General features: G+C 35.7%; 2 protein-coding genes across 2 annotated transcripts in view; one reads left to right on the top strand and one right to left on the bottom strand.

Annotated features, from left to right (window-relative positions):
* The window catches only part of Rpn2 (Regulatory particle non-ATPase 2), a 55,040-nt gene that overhangs the window by 36,418 nt on the left and 1,209 nt on the right, over positions 1–17,413 (top strand). The window contains exons 11-13 of the mRNA XM_018453456.1: positions 14,518–14,852; positions 15,437–15,789; positions 16,469–16,808. Of these exons, the coding sequence (XP_018308958.1) occupies positions 14,518–14,852; positions 15,437–15,789; positions 16,469–16,808 (1,028 nt within the window). The remainder of the gene's footprint in view (positions 1–14,517; positions 14,853–15,436; positions 15,790–16,468; positions 16,809–17,413) is intronic.
* Positions 2,244–17,413, bottom strand: part of 5-HT2B (5-hydroxytryptamine receptor 2B) — a 56,661-nt gene continuing 41,491 nt past the window's right edge. Inside the window, exons 4-7 of the mRNA XM_018453457.1 lie at positions 13,632–13,863; positions 10,709–11,096; positions 4,017–4,582; positions 2,244–3,022 (exon numbers count right to left, since the gene is read on the bottom strand). Coding sequence (XP_018308959.1) covers positions 2,517–3,022; positions 4,017–4,582; positions 10,709–11,096; positions 13,632–13,863 — 1,692 coding nt within the window. The 3' untranslated portion in view covers positions 2,244–2,516. The remainder of the gene's footprint in view (positions 3,023–4,016; positions 4,583–10,708; positions 11,097–13,631; positions 13,864–17,413) is intronic.

Genomic DNA, 17,413 nt, shown 5'->3' with positions numbered 1-17,413 from the left:
TTGTTGTAGCCGTGTGTGTTTCCATCATCCATCTGTACTCGCTGGTACTCCAACCACCGCACCGGCTCGATACAACGGCGAACGGTGTCGTCGAAGCCGTGTCACGCTTGCGCAAATTCGACGATCGTGTCTTCATTTTTATAAATACGACAGCTCGCTCTCTCGTTCCCTTTCTCTTTCTCTCTCACTGTCTGTCGGGTCTGTCCTTTTGCAATCTCTCGTAAACGCGTCTGGGGATTTGCACTGTCGTCGTACGATTAATTGCGAAGCTGTTCTTACTATATCCGGAATCTGTAGTTACGAACTTGCGATACAATTGCGTGAGAATCTGCAGTATATATGTATTTGCAATTATACAATATATACATATATTGTATAATCAAATTTCAGACTTGGCGATTATAGAATCATGGTACAATTCCGTGACAAGGCTGGCAATTGTGTTGCTACGCGATTGCATTTGAGATCTATTATATTATTATAGATGTATAAATAAGTTCCCGCGGTTAACTTTAGGTAATAAGCTAACAATGATGCATTTAAATTTCCGTGCTCAATTATTTTTCCATTAGTAAGGTTGACCAACCTACATTTTAAAAATTATGTAACTGCAGTTTACAGTTAGACAATTGGATACATTTTCAATTTAATTGAAAATGAGAGAGAACGTTGAAAAGGTACTTATTCGCCATTACATGCTTTACTATAATATATTCATCGCCATAAAATCGTCACGAAGCAACCAGAATAATTTGCGAGATTTATGGAGACAATATTGTTTCGGAAATAACGCGCCAAGATTGGTTTAAAAAAATTAAAAAATGGTCATTTCGATGTGAACGATAAATCGTGCTGCAAAATATTCTTTCACCGCAGCATATGCTGTTTAAAAGATGACAAAAAGTGATACGATTCGAAAGGTAGATAATTTGATTAAAATGTTTCTATCGTTTTTTTTTCTTATATTAATAGACATATGTATTTTCGAAAGAAACCGCGAGTACTTATTCATACACTTCATATAATTGTCGAGCTGCGATACAACGATTATAATAAAATTGCATTTAGGATTGTATTTCAGGGAATAGCTTGGAGAATTTTGAGTTGATGGGATCTCTTAAGATTTCTTATTATAAAAAAGAGATGTCACGGTAAGCAGATACTGATGCATTCTGCAAATTAATTGGGGATAATAAGAAGAAGCTTGTCGTGTCTCTTTAATTATTGCGCGGCGATTTACATGCCAGAAACAACGAAAGGATCAAGAGTCTTTCCTTAGTGACATTTTTCTCTTTCGTATACATCGATAATACTATAACGGTATTAGTGAATCTCTATCGATTTAATTTCTCCGGTTGAACTCAGATTTTTTCTTCGATGACTTTTGACACACTTTTCTCATGAGCATCTTTTTCATTAATAACATCTTACATACTAGCAAGTTTTTTTTACAGTTATACATGCACGCACACACTCATTTACACGTTCTACACTGTTAATAGTAATTATAATTAAACGCACGTCGTTCCGTTTTTATTTACAAATTTCTCGTTACTCCGTGCGGAATTTAATTAGGGAGATTCAATTGCGAATTTAATTAGTCGGTGGTAGTTTATCGAGTGATTTTGTGGTTACAGGAAGCGTGTTTGGAAATAGCTACTATGTTATAGTTTCCTTATTAGACACTAGTCAAATTGTTCACTCGCGTTTCGAGTTCTCGCGCGATCAAACTATTGAAAAGTTTGCTCTAAACACACGCAAAAACGTTCGAGAAATAGTATAATATATTCATAAAGAAAATTATTTAAAAAGAATTCAAGCATCACACGTAAATTTTGTCGCAAAAAAATATAGGCCAGAAGTCGAACACGGACAGTAAGTTCAGTATTACATTGGAAAGTAGTTAAAATAAAAATTAGTATAAAACAAAAAATAAATCAAAATTAGAAATAAAATAATTTCGTGATTATTTGAGTTATCAAAAATAATCCTAGCAAAGGATCTGAGTTTTATCATAATAAAATATTTTTTAGAGAGAGAAGATAATTATTTTTAAATATAAAATTATTAAAATAGGCATCATTATATACTACATATTATTACATATTGATATGTAATTGATATGAAATATTAGTACATGTATGTAGAAGCTGTACGTATTTATAGGAAGATTTAAAAAAATATTTTTAGTTTGTTAAAATAATTCTTGGATACGAAACGTTAACAGGAATCGCTAATAGGAAGATTTGATAGAGAACTTTAATCCGTCAATAATCGGCAATGTTATCCATACACACGCACATATATACAAAGAATACGAGCTACTCAGGCCGTCGTTATGTTTCTCGATACAAGCCAATCGCGCGAGTAGAATAGCACCATTTGATGAGTTTAGTTTTTTGCTCCAAATGTCTCTCTGACTTTCACCGTTCTCGTCGATAATTCGCGCATCGATCTTCCATTCTCATCGTTTACACCCTGCTGATGGCGATCCCCGGTCTCCCGGGGCCCAGAGCCTACCTGGGCGGTCGCCACTCTTGATTTCGATACCTACAGAGCAGCACCTTCTTGAACGCCTGGCGGAAGACCTTATTGAAGATGGTATAGAAGATCGGGTTGACCATGGAACTGGCATAGCCGAGCCAGGTGACCAGGTCGAAGATCTTGCGGTCGATATGACGCTCGCAGTCGGGACATATGGCCGGCACTAGGTTCAGCACGAAGAACGGTGCCCACAGGATTACGAATGTGAAGAACACCACGCCGAGGACCTTCGTCGCCTTCTGCTCTAGCCGGATGATTCTGCCGTGACGGGAACTGTTGCGCGAGATCACGCTGCTGTTGCGTGAGTGATGGCTGCGCACCTGACCACCCGAGTACCTGAACAGGTTCGACGACGACGGATTGCTCTGGTTCAAGGTCGCATTTGCCGTGCCCATCGCTCCGTTGTGCGCTCGCATCGTCGCTGCGCGTCGCAACGGCGTTGCTCTCGTATTAGCGGACAGCAGAGTCCTGGTGCTGCCTGCAAAAGATTTGAAAGGTTCGATTCACGAAAATGGATGAGATAGCAGGTAAAAGGATTGCCGCCGTCGTTGCAAATTGGAAATCGTTCCAGAAATCTTGGGAAAGTTGGGGATTCTAAATGCTGAAAGTTTTCGAATCGACATGTTGAGAAGAAATATTTTCAAACAACTTGCGAAAACTTGCGAGATTTAAACATTAGGTAATGGAAATTTGAGAATTAGAATTTAATTCTAGCATCTGTATATATAAAAATTTTAATTTAGTTTGAGATAAAAAGCACTTTCTGTGACAATGTGCAAATTTTTAATATTAAATAATTTAAAATTTATTAATCCTGATAAACAAATAATCTAAGAATTTTACTCTTTCAACACGCGATACGAAAATTAACAAATTTATTAATTTTAGGAGAAATTTTTTAATCTCCGTTAAAAATCTTTAGGAACACATTTATCAAATTTTTTAAATTCGTTAAGAAGTTATTAGATAAACAAATAATCTAAGAATTTTATTCTTTCAAGATATGAGAATTAAAAAATTTAATAATTAAGGTGCGAAATAGCAAAGATATTTTTTAATTTCCGTTAAAAATTTTTAAGATTCGCGAATACGTCAATTTTTACAGTCTTGAATCTCCCAAAATCAGTCGTGCGAAAATCCTGCGCGATCCTGGAAAGGCAATGATCGGAAGCTTCTCGTGACCATGAATCACGTTCTTCTTGAACGAATCTCTCCATTTTTCTCAAGCTGTAAAAAAAGAGTGATCGAAGGGAGCAACGGGGGGAATCGGGCAACCCCGTTTCACCCTCCCCTCTTTGATTCCCCCCCCCCCCCCCTCTCTCTCTCTCTCTCTCTCTCTCCTTCTTTCTGCTTCTGCAATTTTTAGCGGAACGTTAGTGGCACGCGATGGCCAGGGGAATTTCCCGCAGGCAATTATCGAAGAGCTAATCGAAATTGTTGTTTACGTCATCAGCACTCTTATCGTCACGTACTCAGGCTGGAACCTCGCCTTCCACTTCGCCATGTGACCACGGAATTCGCAGGGGTCAGCTGCTCGTAACCTTTAGCACCCTCCGTAGATCTAGCGCTGTTGTGTCTACCCAATAAGCCCATTTCTGGACCCTTGTTGCCAATGGATTTTGTCGTATCGCCCGAAAGGAATATAGGAATATTTGTTTCCAGGTGTTTGTTACTAATAGGCTTCATAGTGTCGCTGGACACGATGACGATCTCGCCTGACGGTGGCGGTTTCTTCGAAGATTCCCCGAAATAGGGACACGTGCAGGGTGGCGGTAACGTTATCGGTCCTTCCGGTGCTTTATCATGAAACTTCTTGCGCGTCGAATCGTCCTCGCCTTTGCGACAGGACGACTGCTCGTGAAAGCTTAAAGATCTTTTTCTGGGAGTTTTTGGCGAGCCCAGAATCTGCATCGACCTCTCCAAATGAGCCTCGTTGTAGGTCGATGCTCGTCTCCGATGCTTCCAAGGACTCGTGAATTCTTCCGTCGATATGCTTGTTCTCGAGCAGGACATGCTACTCTCCGTGCTCTCTGCACTTCTAAAAAGAAATAAAAATTGAGTTGTTAAGGGGATACTGGAGTGACCAAATTATCACATTACAGTCGTATAAAAATCTTCGAATTGGCTGAACGGAATAAAAAATCCTTTTATAGGATTAAAGTAGACACAAAATTAGGAAGATTTTTTTATTCCGTTCAGCCAATTCGAAGATTTTTATACGACTCTAATGTGATAATTTGGTCACTCCAGCATCTCCTTAATAGAGGAGAAGATGATATTATGGCTTCCATTTATATCTTACATAATAACTTTGTGAATAAATAATATTTAAATGTAAAACTTAACGTATAGAAATAAGAAATAGTCAAACTTCGAAAACGAATCAAATAAGAAACGAAATAATCAGATAAGAGGAAAAATTCTATTTTCGGTTGAAGTCTTGGTGTTTAATATTCATACGTAGATTTGCAAATTAACAAATTATAAAGCATCAAAATCTGATTCGACCAAAAATAGGATTTTTCTTATTTGATTTATTTTCGTCTAATTTTCATCTACAATTGTAGGAAATTATAAGTGAATATAATGACAGTTCTGAGTTACAGAGTAATTAGAAAGATTCAATTATAAGTTGTCTATAAATAGTCAGTCGGTTGGAATGCATATATTATGTGCATGAAAAATATGTCTTGTCATAGTTACACTAACAAAAGATTACTAAATTTTAATGGATATTTGTTTGAATACTATTAACTAATGGTAAACATATATCTATTTGTGTGTCTGATGCAAGAATTATCAATTTTAATTATTATTTTTTATTAAGTAAATATTTATTTACTGTAAGTTTTATTAGTATTATTTAAAAAAATATATATTAAAATTTAGTAAATTTTTTTCAGTGTAGAGTTTCTTTGACGAATCTGGAATTTCGAAAATTAAGCTAATTAAATGAATTGTTTGTAATAGGGCATATTTGCAGTCTGTTGTTATCTCACGTTTAATATATTTTCTCTCTATTATTCACTACAAAATTGACAAACTGAAGAGAGAAACTTTTGGAGGATTTTACGCGCGACAAGACTTTTATTATCAATTGTAATCGATTTCAAAATAATCCTCACTGCGATAAAAAGGTATGAACGTTTTATTGAGGGATTAATGCTCGAATCCTGTTATTTTATCACGCTCAATAATCTCTCTCGCCGTTATAAATCAAACCGAAGAGAAAAAGGGAATATCTGAAAAGTTTTAACACGCGACAAAAGCTTTTCTTATCAATCGCAATCGAGTCAAAAATAATCCTCCTATGCCGTGAACCAAAACTGTGCGAACGAAAGATTGATTCGCCGATTCCTTTATTATTCGGCATGGGATAATCCTCTTATTGTTTCACGCGAGATTGTCGTTTTAAAGTCTACTGAAGGGAGAAAATATTTGGATATTTTTGTCACGAATCCAGCTTCAAAGGGAATCTACAAATATCGCCGTCACGAAATGTGCACCGTGTCTATTGTTTCGATACGAACGCTAGTCCCTTTATCATTTGATACGCGGAATCGGTCGGCCGCATGCAGTTGAAGAGGAAAAACGTCGAAAAAGAAGAAAAAGGAAAAAGAAAAAAATGCGATTGCATCCCATTTTGCAGCGTGGCGCGGTAATTGATCGCGAGATTGGATGAGCTTCCGTGCGAGGGGAAAAAATTGCTTCCGTCCTTGCAAATTAGAGACACGCGAGATATGCACCTGTACCGAGAACTTTTGACGGACGTGGAATACACGCGTTTCCATCGTCGATCGTTATCGGTTCGTTATCGATCACCCGTTTTTTCCATTGGTTATTCAAATATCTATAAATATCTGTAACTTGCTACCGATACTTTATTTGCCGACGATTGCGGGTAGATATCAAAACAATAAAGTGAAATCTCGAATTAAAATGAAATATTGAGGTAATAACGAAATAAGAGGAGATTAATGAGACAGCAATCTGAATTTCGGAAAAAAGGATCGTATATAATTAATAATAACGTGAAGAAAATTCAGATTTTAAGGAAGAAATTGAGTTAATAATTTGAAAGAAAAAAAAGCCAAAATAATAACAGAATAGTGATTAATTATAGATGAAAACAATAACACGAAATTTTAGAAGATTTAAAAAAAATTTGAGAAAAACTTAAAAGAGTTCTGGATGATTTCCAGAATAGACAGAATTCGACAATCGTTCTTTAAAATTGAAATAAAAATCCTCTCCTACGCCCCCCTCTGATCTTCCGCAATGTTATAGGACCGTTATCGTTGCTGAAAAGTGACAATTTTATCAGCGCTTTAGAAATGCGTTGGCAGAGTTTTCGGGGGATAATTGAGGATGCTTCCGGGAAGGAAGAGAAACGGCCCGATTGTCATCGGAGTGGATTACGGCCGCGGTCTTGACGGTAAATTGAGAAAAATATTGGTCGAGGTAAACTGATGGGGTCGAGAAAAGATGGGATGAGGGAAGTGGTCTGGTTGAAGAAGAAACAGATACATCTCAGAAAATGCATTTTAAACAGGGAATATAATTTGGTTTCTTCCTGCTGTTATGTTTAAATATTGGATTATTAAGAGATTGCTATTAAATTTTTATTTATATTTCCATTAAAATTTGTGTTAATTTATCATATATAATTTATCATACATTAATTTAAATTAAAATGTATATTCCTTGTGTATTAATTTCTAATTTTTTATTTATTTTTTAAAAATTAAATTCAACAAAAATTTCATAGAGAGAGAGAGAGAGAGAGAGAGAGAGAGAGAGAGAGAGAGAGAGAGAATTTACATTTTTATTAAAAACACCATTTTAATAAGAATTAGGAAGATGTATAACAAACCTTGATATATTTCGTTATTTAAAATTCGAATAATCGTTTTATAAAATTTGACTTTGAATTTAAATAGCTTAAAAAAGCGTAAATGTGTCGTTAATGTTGTGTGTTTCAATTTTCTTAAAATAAAATCTTGTATAAAAAGATTTCATTTATTTTTTTATGACAAATCACTATTTCGTGATTTATTTCGACTGCATTCTATACATTGCACATCCTCTGATTCTATTTATACTCTATTATTAAATTTAATACAATTTAATTCATAATATAACAATTGAAGAGGGAAAACATCCTGAGGGAGATCTTTGAATACTCGGCGGTTATTTAATTCACGAGATCGACAGAAAGCAACTCGATTCTGCAAAAGGCAAAGTCCTCTGCGCGTAATAGAGAGGTAATCTTCGTTTGATGCGTTCAGAGGCACGATCCTAAGTGCATTCCTTTATTAGAGGTTTACGTGAGGCAAGAGCAGTTTACTTAAGTACGCGACCACGAGCGAACGAGCGAAACTCACCATCTGCGACCTCCCTCCCCCATCATCCCCTTTGCTCACCCTTTTCGTTCCTGTACGAAGGTTGGTCCGTTTTGCACTTTGAATGCCAGCAGCTAAGTGCAATCCACTTTGAGGCTACCGTGTATAAATGGGTTTTCTCGTCGTCGCGGTGACCTTCCTGGCGCGTCTGCTTTCGCATTTTCATGTGAGTCCCGCGAGAATTCGAGAAGACTTTCGGGAAATTCGATCGTCGCGAGAACATGCAAAATTTGAAAAATTGCGGAAGCTGTGTAACCACAGGTGTGACTTTTATCTGCCTAAAAGTAATTTATTTCATCGCTTCGTAAAATACATGATAAAATTATATAAAATCACGAACTAAACTAATTTAGTCAAGTAACTTTTTTCCTCAGTTATTATTTGGGTTGACGTAGAATTAAATTTTTCAGCGTTCTAAAAGGATTCCGGTGATTTTGTACGATTTGGGATTTGTTTAAATTTTTATGACGTACTTTTAGAAGGATGTACCTCTAAATATATCATTAAAGCCAAAGGGACTTGCTTTGGGATTTCGTTACTAATACGTCCATTAAGAGGTGCAAAAGTAAAGAAGGACGCTCATGGAAATGGAAGCTGTGCAATTTGAAATATTGCGATCTAATGATTGCACCAATTTATTTTGAAAGATTTTCGCCTTTCAGCTGCATTCCGACCACCCGCGTCTTGAAAATCTTGCGTGTCTCAAATCGTAGATTTCCCGTTTTCCAGATCTCTGCCGCCTGGAATCGCATTCTTTTCAAATTCTCGCGTTTTGCTACTTTCTAAAAATTCTAAGATTTTCTTCTCGAAAATCTTTTTTGCATTCTCATCCTTTTTCATTTCATCCTCTAATGAGTTTTAATTTTGTCTGCATATTAAATTCTTGTATTTTGTTGTCGCAAGGTCTCTGTCTGATTAATCTGATCTTTTGAAACGTTTGAACTTTTAAACATATGTAAATATTTCTCAAACCCGCAAAGAGGACATAAGAAATGAAGAAAACGCAGAACAGCAGAGAGATCGATGGATTATGATTGAAACATATTTTACAGCGATACGGAGGAGTCTAGCTTTTAATATTCTAGCCGCACTCCTACGTTCTCGTTCCACTTTCAGTTTGCGTATTCCTGTGGATCGACGCTGGAAGCTCTAAACGACGTCAAATATAATTCTCCTCTCCCGCAACTCTCTCTCTCACTCATTCGATTCCATGAGGAAGTAAGTAATGATCCTGTGTGTAAGGATATCCCAAGAAATACATCTTAGAGTCTCGGATGAATTTGAAGTTGATTTTTCTCATCTGACATTTACTTTTAAAATTGAAATCCTTAAAAAATTCTTAAATTATAAAAGGAATAATTGTTGATGTCAATTTTTAAAGAGTGTTTCCAAATTTTTAGCCTAGAGTGTATATATAGAGAGAAGCAAAACTATTTTAAACAATAAATTTCCCCAAAAATATCTTGAGGGTAATGCTAAGTTTTTAGAAAATTTTTGAAAGCTGTACATATTTTTCTACAGCAATATGAGACTCAAAACTAAAGAATATTGAGAGATGAAAGTCGAGTATCATAAATTTAGATTGTAGACACGAGTATGGAATATAGTAAGACATTCTTCACTTAAGCTCTTCGACGATAGTTGCATGCGTAGGTTCTTGGTACATTGGATGACACAAATTCACCGGAAACTCTCCCGGCTGCCGTCGTAAGTTGATTTGACGCAACGCTAACCGCATCTCGTGGTAGTCACGGCGTTGTGCGAGCCGGAGTGACAAAGTGACGCAAATTCGTGCTGTCGTATTGCCACGGAAACGTGCCGCCGTCAAGCACAATGGCGTGTTTTGAGAGCCCGCAGGTTACGATGCGATGGATATGTCGTTAATAATTGCAAAAGCATCTTCCGCGAAAACTCTGACAAGCACGGAAATTCCCTTCTCACAAAATTGTGCCTGGGATACATCGTCGTGTTCTAAGCAGTTTGCATAAAACGATACACTTTTGATCATGTCACAGAAAGAAACGGGAAAGAAACAGAGAAAAGCTAGAACAAAATAAAATGAAAAAACTTTATGAAAATTATAAAATTGTCTAAAAAGTTAAGAAAAAGAAAGCTTTCTCGAAGGATTTTACGTTAAAATAGAAATAGGATGAATTAAAATTTTATTTATTTCTATTTATAGATTGCTCTTTTACTTCAAAAGTGACACAATTCAAAACATTTATGTTTCAGATAAAGAAAAAAATTATTTTTCAGCTTGATAGAAAATTATTTTCTAATCAAACATTTCGTGCGGCAAAGATATATTCCTAACATAATCAATATAATTTTTATTATTTTCATTTCACAACCCTTAAAAAACCATTAAAGGGGCCACTCTGTTTGAGTTATGACGATTTTGATGATTCTTTTTTAAAAATTACTCTTTGAGTTGCAATGTTTTGACTATTTTTTATGAAGTGAAGTTAATTCATTCTTGATAAGATTGATAGAAATGTTTTCTTAACTCATTCATGAAAAAAATTTGATAATTGTGTTTCTTGAGTTGTGTCACTTTGAAGTTAAGAAGCAATATCATATATGATTTGTTTGTTTCTTGTCAATCTTTATAATTTATATTCTTCTAAATTTATTATTGTTCCATCTAGGTTATATTTTTATTGTATTCGAGTTATGAAATTTATCATAAGTCGCGATCATAAAGTGAGCTTACAGAAAGATTTATGATTCGCAAACACATAATTGACTTGCAATCTCCATACCCGTTGCGGAAGCTGCATCTGCGTGGTGAAGGACCGTGTTGCTGCAGTTGCAGCAGTTGCTGCTGATGCTGCTGCTGCTGCTGCTGCTGCTGATGTTGCTGATGATGCTGGTGGTGTTGGGTTGTCAATTTTGATGGGGTCTGATTGCCGGAGCTGCCGGCCATCCCCTCGAGACCCCTCGACAACTTCAGCATCTCCGCGCCGAAGGCATGAAGGGCGGACATGGCCGAGGGTGGTGGCTCGCTCTCCTGCAGCCAGAGCTCGTGGGTGTCGAGGGTGGTCAGCTCGGTGTCGGTCGACGTGCCAGAGGTGTGTTGCGGCGTGCCGCCGCTGCCGCCCGAACCCTTGTTCAAGAGGTATCTCTTCCAGGTGCCCCGTCGCTCGAGCCCTGCGCGAATTATCGGAGAACCGAAGATTTTAGCGATTAATCAGTTTTCTTTCGATTGGAGAAGGAAGGATGATTCCGGTGATCTTCTATTTTATCCGTGAATAAAGGGGATTTGTTTTTTTTATATTGGGATGTTTTAGTGACTGACGATTGGAGAGCGTCGGAAAATGCAGGATTTACTCTTCATTCAGGAAGGGAGACGCTCTTTTGTTGAAAAACGAGAGATTTCAGTCAATTTAACGATTGAAGATTGAAGATTGAAGATTGAATTTGTCTTTTTCTTCACTGATTTGATGCTTTTTAAAATGAATTAATGCGAGAGCTCTTTTTACAAGGAGATATTCAACTACTCCTTATAAAGATACTTTGCAAGAACTTCTGTATTATACTCCCAAGTCTTTTTGAATCATAGACAACATTAAAAATTAATAGGTATTGATTGATTGAAAGTAGGAATTTTACAAATACAAATTTTTCTTTAAACGATTTATTTTATTAATTATTCTTTAGTAAAAAAATAATAAAATTTAAATGAGTTCCATTCTTTTTCTCGAATTTTCTTTCTCTAATTTATCTCTTTTTTTTTAAATTAACAGAATATTTTTAATCTGTTGATGAGAATTGTGACAACATTTTAACAATATTTGTGTTGTTTCTCTTATCTTTTCTTTTAAATTAACGGAATATTTACAGTCTACCGACAAGAATTGTGTTTGTAATGAGGTACTCAAAGGATTTCTATGTCATCTCCTGCAATCTTTCAATCCTGCGGAATATTAAGTACCCGTGAATGGGGCTCGCGCGTAACGGGGTATCGATTAATTTTCATATCGCCGAGTAACCGGACGGGGGCCTTCTTAGCATACTGTGCCGCATCCGAGATCTTTGCATAATGGCCGGCATTTGCATATCTTCGTCGTGGACGTCGACATGCTTCCGTGCTTGACGTGCCGACGAAATTTCTTGTCGTAGAGTGCTTCTAGACAGAAGCCTGGCCTAGTCCCCCATTCCATCGATTCCCCGGGATCGATTCTACGCGAAAAAACGAACCGCGTTGACATCATTAATCATACGACCGTCGCCCACTAGGCATCCTTCATGTTGCGTGACGAATTATTTATACAGTAATGGCGAATTGCACACGATAGAGATCCGCGACTGGATAACAAATTCTATTTGGTTAATCCGTGAACAATTAAGAAAGTGTAAATGCTTTGAATTATCTAAAAAAAAAAGTTCCAGATAATTATCTGGAAAACATGTAAAAGTTTAAGAAATAAAATTTCTGATAAAATCTACTTATTTATTTCGTTTACATTTGTTAATTCTACGATATGTATGAGGTGACTCTTATTTCCCTCAAAGTTGATCAGAAACTTCATTAAGAATGCATTTTAAAATGCAATAATTGTGCAACGCGGCGTGTAAAACAGCGTGACGAATTCCGGCATGAAGTTGGTATGCAAATTCCATTTGCGGCAGTAATCGGAGGGTTGTCCAGGTAAAATCAAAGCGACAATAGACGATGTGGCTTCCAGCGAAACTTTCCGTCGCGGAAGAGAAAGAAGGACGATAGAAGGTTATCTCCCTCGGGAACGCTTTGTCTGAGGGGGATGAATTCACACCAGCGGTCTCGAAAAACGTTTATGAGACGCCTGCAGACGCGATATCCTTTGAAGTCCTCGCAAGCCGACCGATAAATCGGAATAAATAATTTTTATCAGGTGGGAAAACTAAGTCTTAGTTTCCTCCGCCCGACGGCCTCGTTCGTTTCCGAATAAAATGTATCCTCGGGGAAAAAAACGGGAAGCATTGTCGCGCGGAAGAGAAGATAGAAAATTAGTGAAAAAAGGCTATATTGCCGCATCGTAGTATATTTCATATTTTTTATTATTTTAATTTATTTTTTAATAATATATATTGCTTTATTTATTTTTATGGTTTTTTAAGAAAAATTTTTTTGCTAACAATAGAAAATTGATAAGAATAAGGTAACATTTGAAATAATAATAGTTGTTTCATTTTCTTCGCTGTCAAGTTGATGGGAAGAAAGCAGGAAGTTGCAGGAGTGGTCCATGAAATAATAAAAGTGTAGAGGGAAGAAAAATATTTTTTAACCACTTATTAAATTTAATAACGATTCTGAAAGGGCTTCTATTGTAGAAATTTGTTTAAGCAAGCTTGATCGTACTTTTCGATTTTGAAAATTCGAGATGGAAGATACTTGAAGATTTCCATTCTATGTATCTTCAATTAAATAAATGTTTATTTTTTTATATTAATTAAAAGTTAAATTAAATATTTATTCTTAAATCTTCTGTGTTGCATTTTATAAATATACATTTAAAAATAAATTTTAAGGTTTAAGTTTAGTTTACATTTCTACAATAAGATTATAGTGAAATAGACTCACAAATATAGAGAGAAAATAATTTATATTAAGATATATTCGATTATCTTGATTCCTAGAGATAATAATCGATATTAAAGTTTCGGAAATTAATGTGAGAACAGGCTAGTGTATAGTACACTAACCTGTCATGGATGAACCCTGAGAAGCACCTTGAGGAGCTCCTAACCATCCCGATGACCAACCTGCTCCTGTCCCTCCGATGTTTTGTTGTTGTTCCGCCAATAATCTTACTGTCAACGCATACGTTAACAACATCACTCCTAGCGGGATATAGAAGCAGATTATACTGCCAATTAATTTATAGAGGGGATCGGGAATCTGGCAGGCTCCGTCCACCAGTACCGAATCATCTTCCTGAAACAAAATGAGAAAATGGGGATCTGTTAATTATTGTTCGATATTAACTCGTGTGAATATTCAAGTGTGCCAGACGCGTGGCGATGCTATTAAATTAATAACAAATTATTATCAATTAATTATCACGTAATTAAAATTTATGAACCTACATTCATTTAAATACCATAACCTTCTAAATACCGTGCTGTAACACATCATTTTATTGATAAAATATATGAAAGAATTAATGGTTTATTAAATTTAATATTAACAAAGTTTCTCTCAGTGAAAGATGATTAACTTTTTATTGTAATTTATTTAAAAGTTTAAATTATTAATAAGTAAGGTGATTAAGTATAAAACTTGTTTGATCGAAAAGAATAATTGTAATTACAGTTATATTTATAAAATAATTGTCAAATGTAAGCTTCTGATTATCTTAAATTTAAAAGAATATAAAAATAAGATTGCGAAGGAAAAATAGAAAATTGGAAATAGAAATTAATTAATATATTATATATTGTATAATATTAATTTAATTTATAATATGTCAACGACAAACATGAAAGATATAAAAAGTATTACGAGATTAGTAATATTGAATGTGACACAAAAGTCAATAAATTTGAAGGGAAACTTCAAAGCATCAAGTTCTTTTTTCATGTGTTCCAGGACTCCGGAGCAATGCCCTAGTGTGGTGTCCCTCTTAGCGGAGAGCTATAATCCTCATGTGAGGTACGGCGCAGCAATGGCCTTGGGTATTGCTTGCGCGGGCACCGGTTTGAAGGAAGCTATCGCTCTATTGGACCCAATGACTAATGATCCTGTGAATTTCGTCAGGCAAGGCGCATTGATCGCTTCTGCTATGATTCTGATCCAGCAGACGGAATCCACGTGTGCCCGCGTTAAAGATTTTAGAGCATTGTATGCTAAGGTCGTCGTGGACAAACACGAGGATGTGATGGCTAAGTTTGGAGCAATTTTGGCGCAAGGGATCATCGATGCCGGTGAGTTTCTCCAGAGTTTCTTATATGTGACACTCACAGAATCTGTGATTTTAATTTTAATTATATAAATATAATTGATACGATACTGACAAATTTGAAATTATTTCTTTTCTGAGCATAAAAACTGTGAATCATTATTTCCTGTATTTTGTTAATTTTATTATCGCAACGTAAGGAACAACTTTATTCATGGACCTTAAGGGATCGTTGAATTATAGATTCTGATCCATGGAAAACGTAAAATTTTGGCACTATGAAACTTATTTTTTGAACTTTTGTACCTTAAAATTTGGAATTTGTAAATGTATTTATACAAAACACATGCTTTTGAATTGTTTAATTTTTAGGATTTAGAATTTTCATTACTTAATCCATTATTAAATTCTCGCATTCTTACTAAATCCATTATTAAATTCTTGCATTCTTACTAATTTTGAAACATTTAATTTTTTATTTTTAGCACAAGATCTTATTCTAAATTTCTTGAAGTCTTAAAAATTTCACGAATCTTTAGAACACGAAAAATAAAGTCTACGAGAAGATCAATTGTGAAATATTATGAGAGGACTTCCGCTTTTTCTTAGGTGGTCGTAATGTAACCGTATCTCTACAATCGCGTACGGGGCACACGAACATGTTGGCGGTGGTCGGTGCTCTGGTATTCACTCAGTATTGGTACTGGTTTCCACTTGCGCATTGCTTGGCTCTGGCTTTCACACCCACATGTCTGATCGCCTTGAACGCTCAGCTGAAGATGCCTAAATTGGAGATGAAATCAAACGCTAGGCCAAGCATATATGCTTATCCTGCGCCTCTTGAAGAGAAGAAGAGAGAGGAACGAGAGAAAGTCACCACCGCTGTCCTTAGTATCGCGGCTCGTGCCAGGAGACGCGAGACTGAAAGAAAAGCCAGAGATTCTCATGAGAAGATGGAAGTGGTAAGTGATTAAAGGAAATGTCTGAAAATTTCAGGAAGAATGTTCTCTTGTAATTTGTCCAAATCAAAATTAATGAAAAAAATGGCGGGAATAATTATGAGACTGTTTGAATCTGATATGGGTTTTTAAGCGTAAATTATTATATTTTAACGATATCTTGAATTTTCGAATGTAAACTCTTGCGCGTTTTGAAGTTTTTTGTACCCAGAAATTCCTGATATTTCCAATTTTTTAAATTCTCGAATGTTTAACACATCAAGTTTATTGGATCATATATATCTTTTTATTATTAAACTCTCATTTAAAGATTTATAATTGGATTGATTCGAATTTTATATATATTTTTATTTTTGTGTATTTTGTTTTGTTTTGCGCATTTATTTACTTTGCATGGTATACATCGCGTATTTAAATTTCATTTTTCTCATCTCTCGAGTTTCAAGTTCAAATTTCAGTAAATGAGAATAGAACCTTTTGTATTAAAGATTTGCACGTCTCTTTTATCAAAGATTGTTGATCAAAATATTAACAATTTATTAAAGTTTTCCCTATCTTAAGATTCTAGTAACGTGATGATTTACAATATTTACATTATAAATTTATGGCAAATAAAAGGGCACGTTAATAAACTTCAAATACTCGCCCACATAAGAGAAGAAAAACTAAATAAAAATTGCAGGATCCGCCTTCGGAGACGAAAGAGCTTCAAGAGGTAAAGGAAGCTGCATCTTCTTCGAAAGAAAAGGATGACAAGAAAAAGGATGAGAAAGAGGCTAAGGAAACCAAGGAGAAGCCCGAGAAAAAGGTGGTGAAGGACGATGAAAAGGAAAAGAAGGAGCCCGAGCCGAGCTTCGAGGTCCTCCAGAATCCTGCGCGAGTTCTACGTCAGCAATTGAAGGTCATCCAGTTGGTCGAGAGTAGCCATTACACTCCTGTTAAGGATATTCAGATCGGTGGCATTGTCATGGTTAAGCACATGCAGACGGACACCGAGGAGGAACTCGTCGAGCCCGTCGCTGGTGAGTGATCGATCCTTTATTTTCTGCTCAAAACTTTCTTTCAGAAATTGATTGTAAAGAAAAAGTAATTTTAATTTATATTTTACGTATAATATACATGAGAAAATTTCACGAGAGTGAAACAACAGTTTTTGAACTATAATTCTATTCATATGATTATTTTAACGGTCGAGAATCCTTGAAATTATTATTGTTAATTATTTTTTAATTTATAGGCATATTCGAGATATTTATTAATTTTTTTATAATACTTTTGAGGCTTTCGCGAGTATTTTCTTCAGAGGTGTCAAAGAATTTGCGGGTTATCGCCGTGTCATGATCCATTGCTAATGATCCACTGCCAACGTTTCGTGAACCTTGCCACTTATATTATTAAGGCGAGGAACGTTTTGATATAAATATTTATGGTAATTATGCAGTTTAGGTGAGCCCCCCCCAATGACCTTGATCTTGACATATGTTATCAAGATTATGACCCTGAGTGACCTTAAGAAAGTTTTAACGTCGAACGTTGCTTGTTAAGAAGTTATAAACAAAAGAAGTTTAAGAAATAATTTCTTCTTTCTACTATATGGTGAGAGTCGTGCGCCCCTTTGCAGGGAGGG

The sequence above is a fragment of the Mycetomoellerius zeteki genome, unplaced genomic scaffold, assembly GCF_001594055.1.
Source record: "Mycetomoellerius zeteki isolate Tzet28-1 unplaced genomic scaffold, Tzet1.0 scaffold386, whole genome shotgun sequence".
Classification (NCBI taxonomy): Eukaryota; Metazoa; Arthropoda; class Insecta; order Hymenoptera; family Formicidae; genus Mycetomoellerius; species Mycetomoellerius zeteki.
This window is presented reverse-complemented; position numbering and strand designations above follow the sequence as displayed.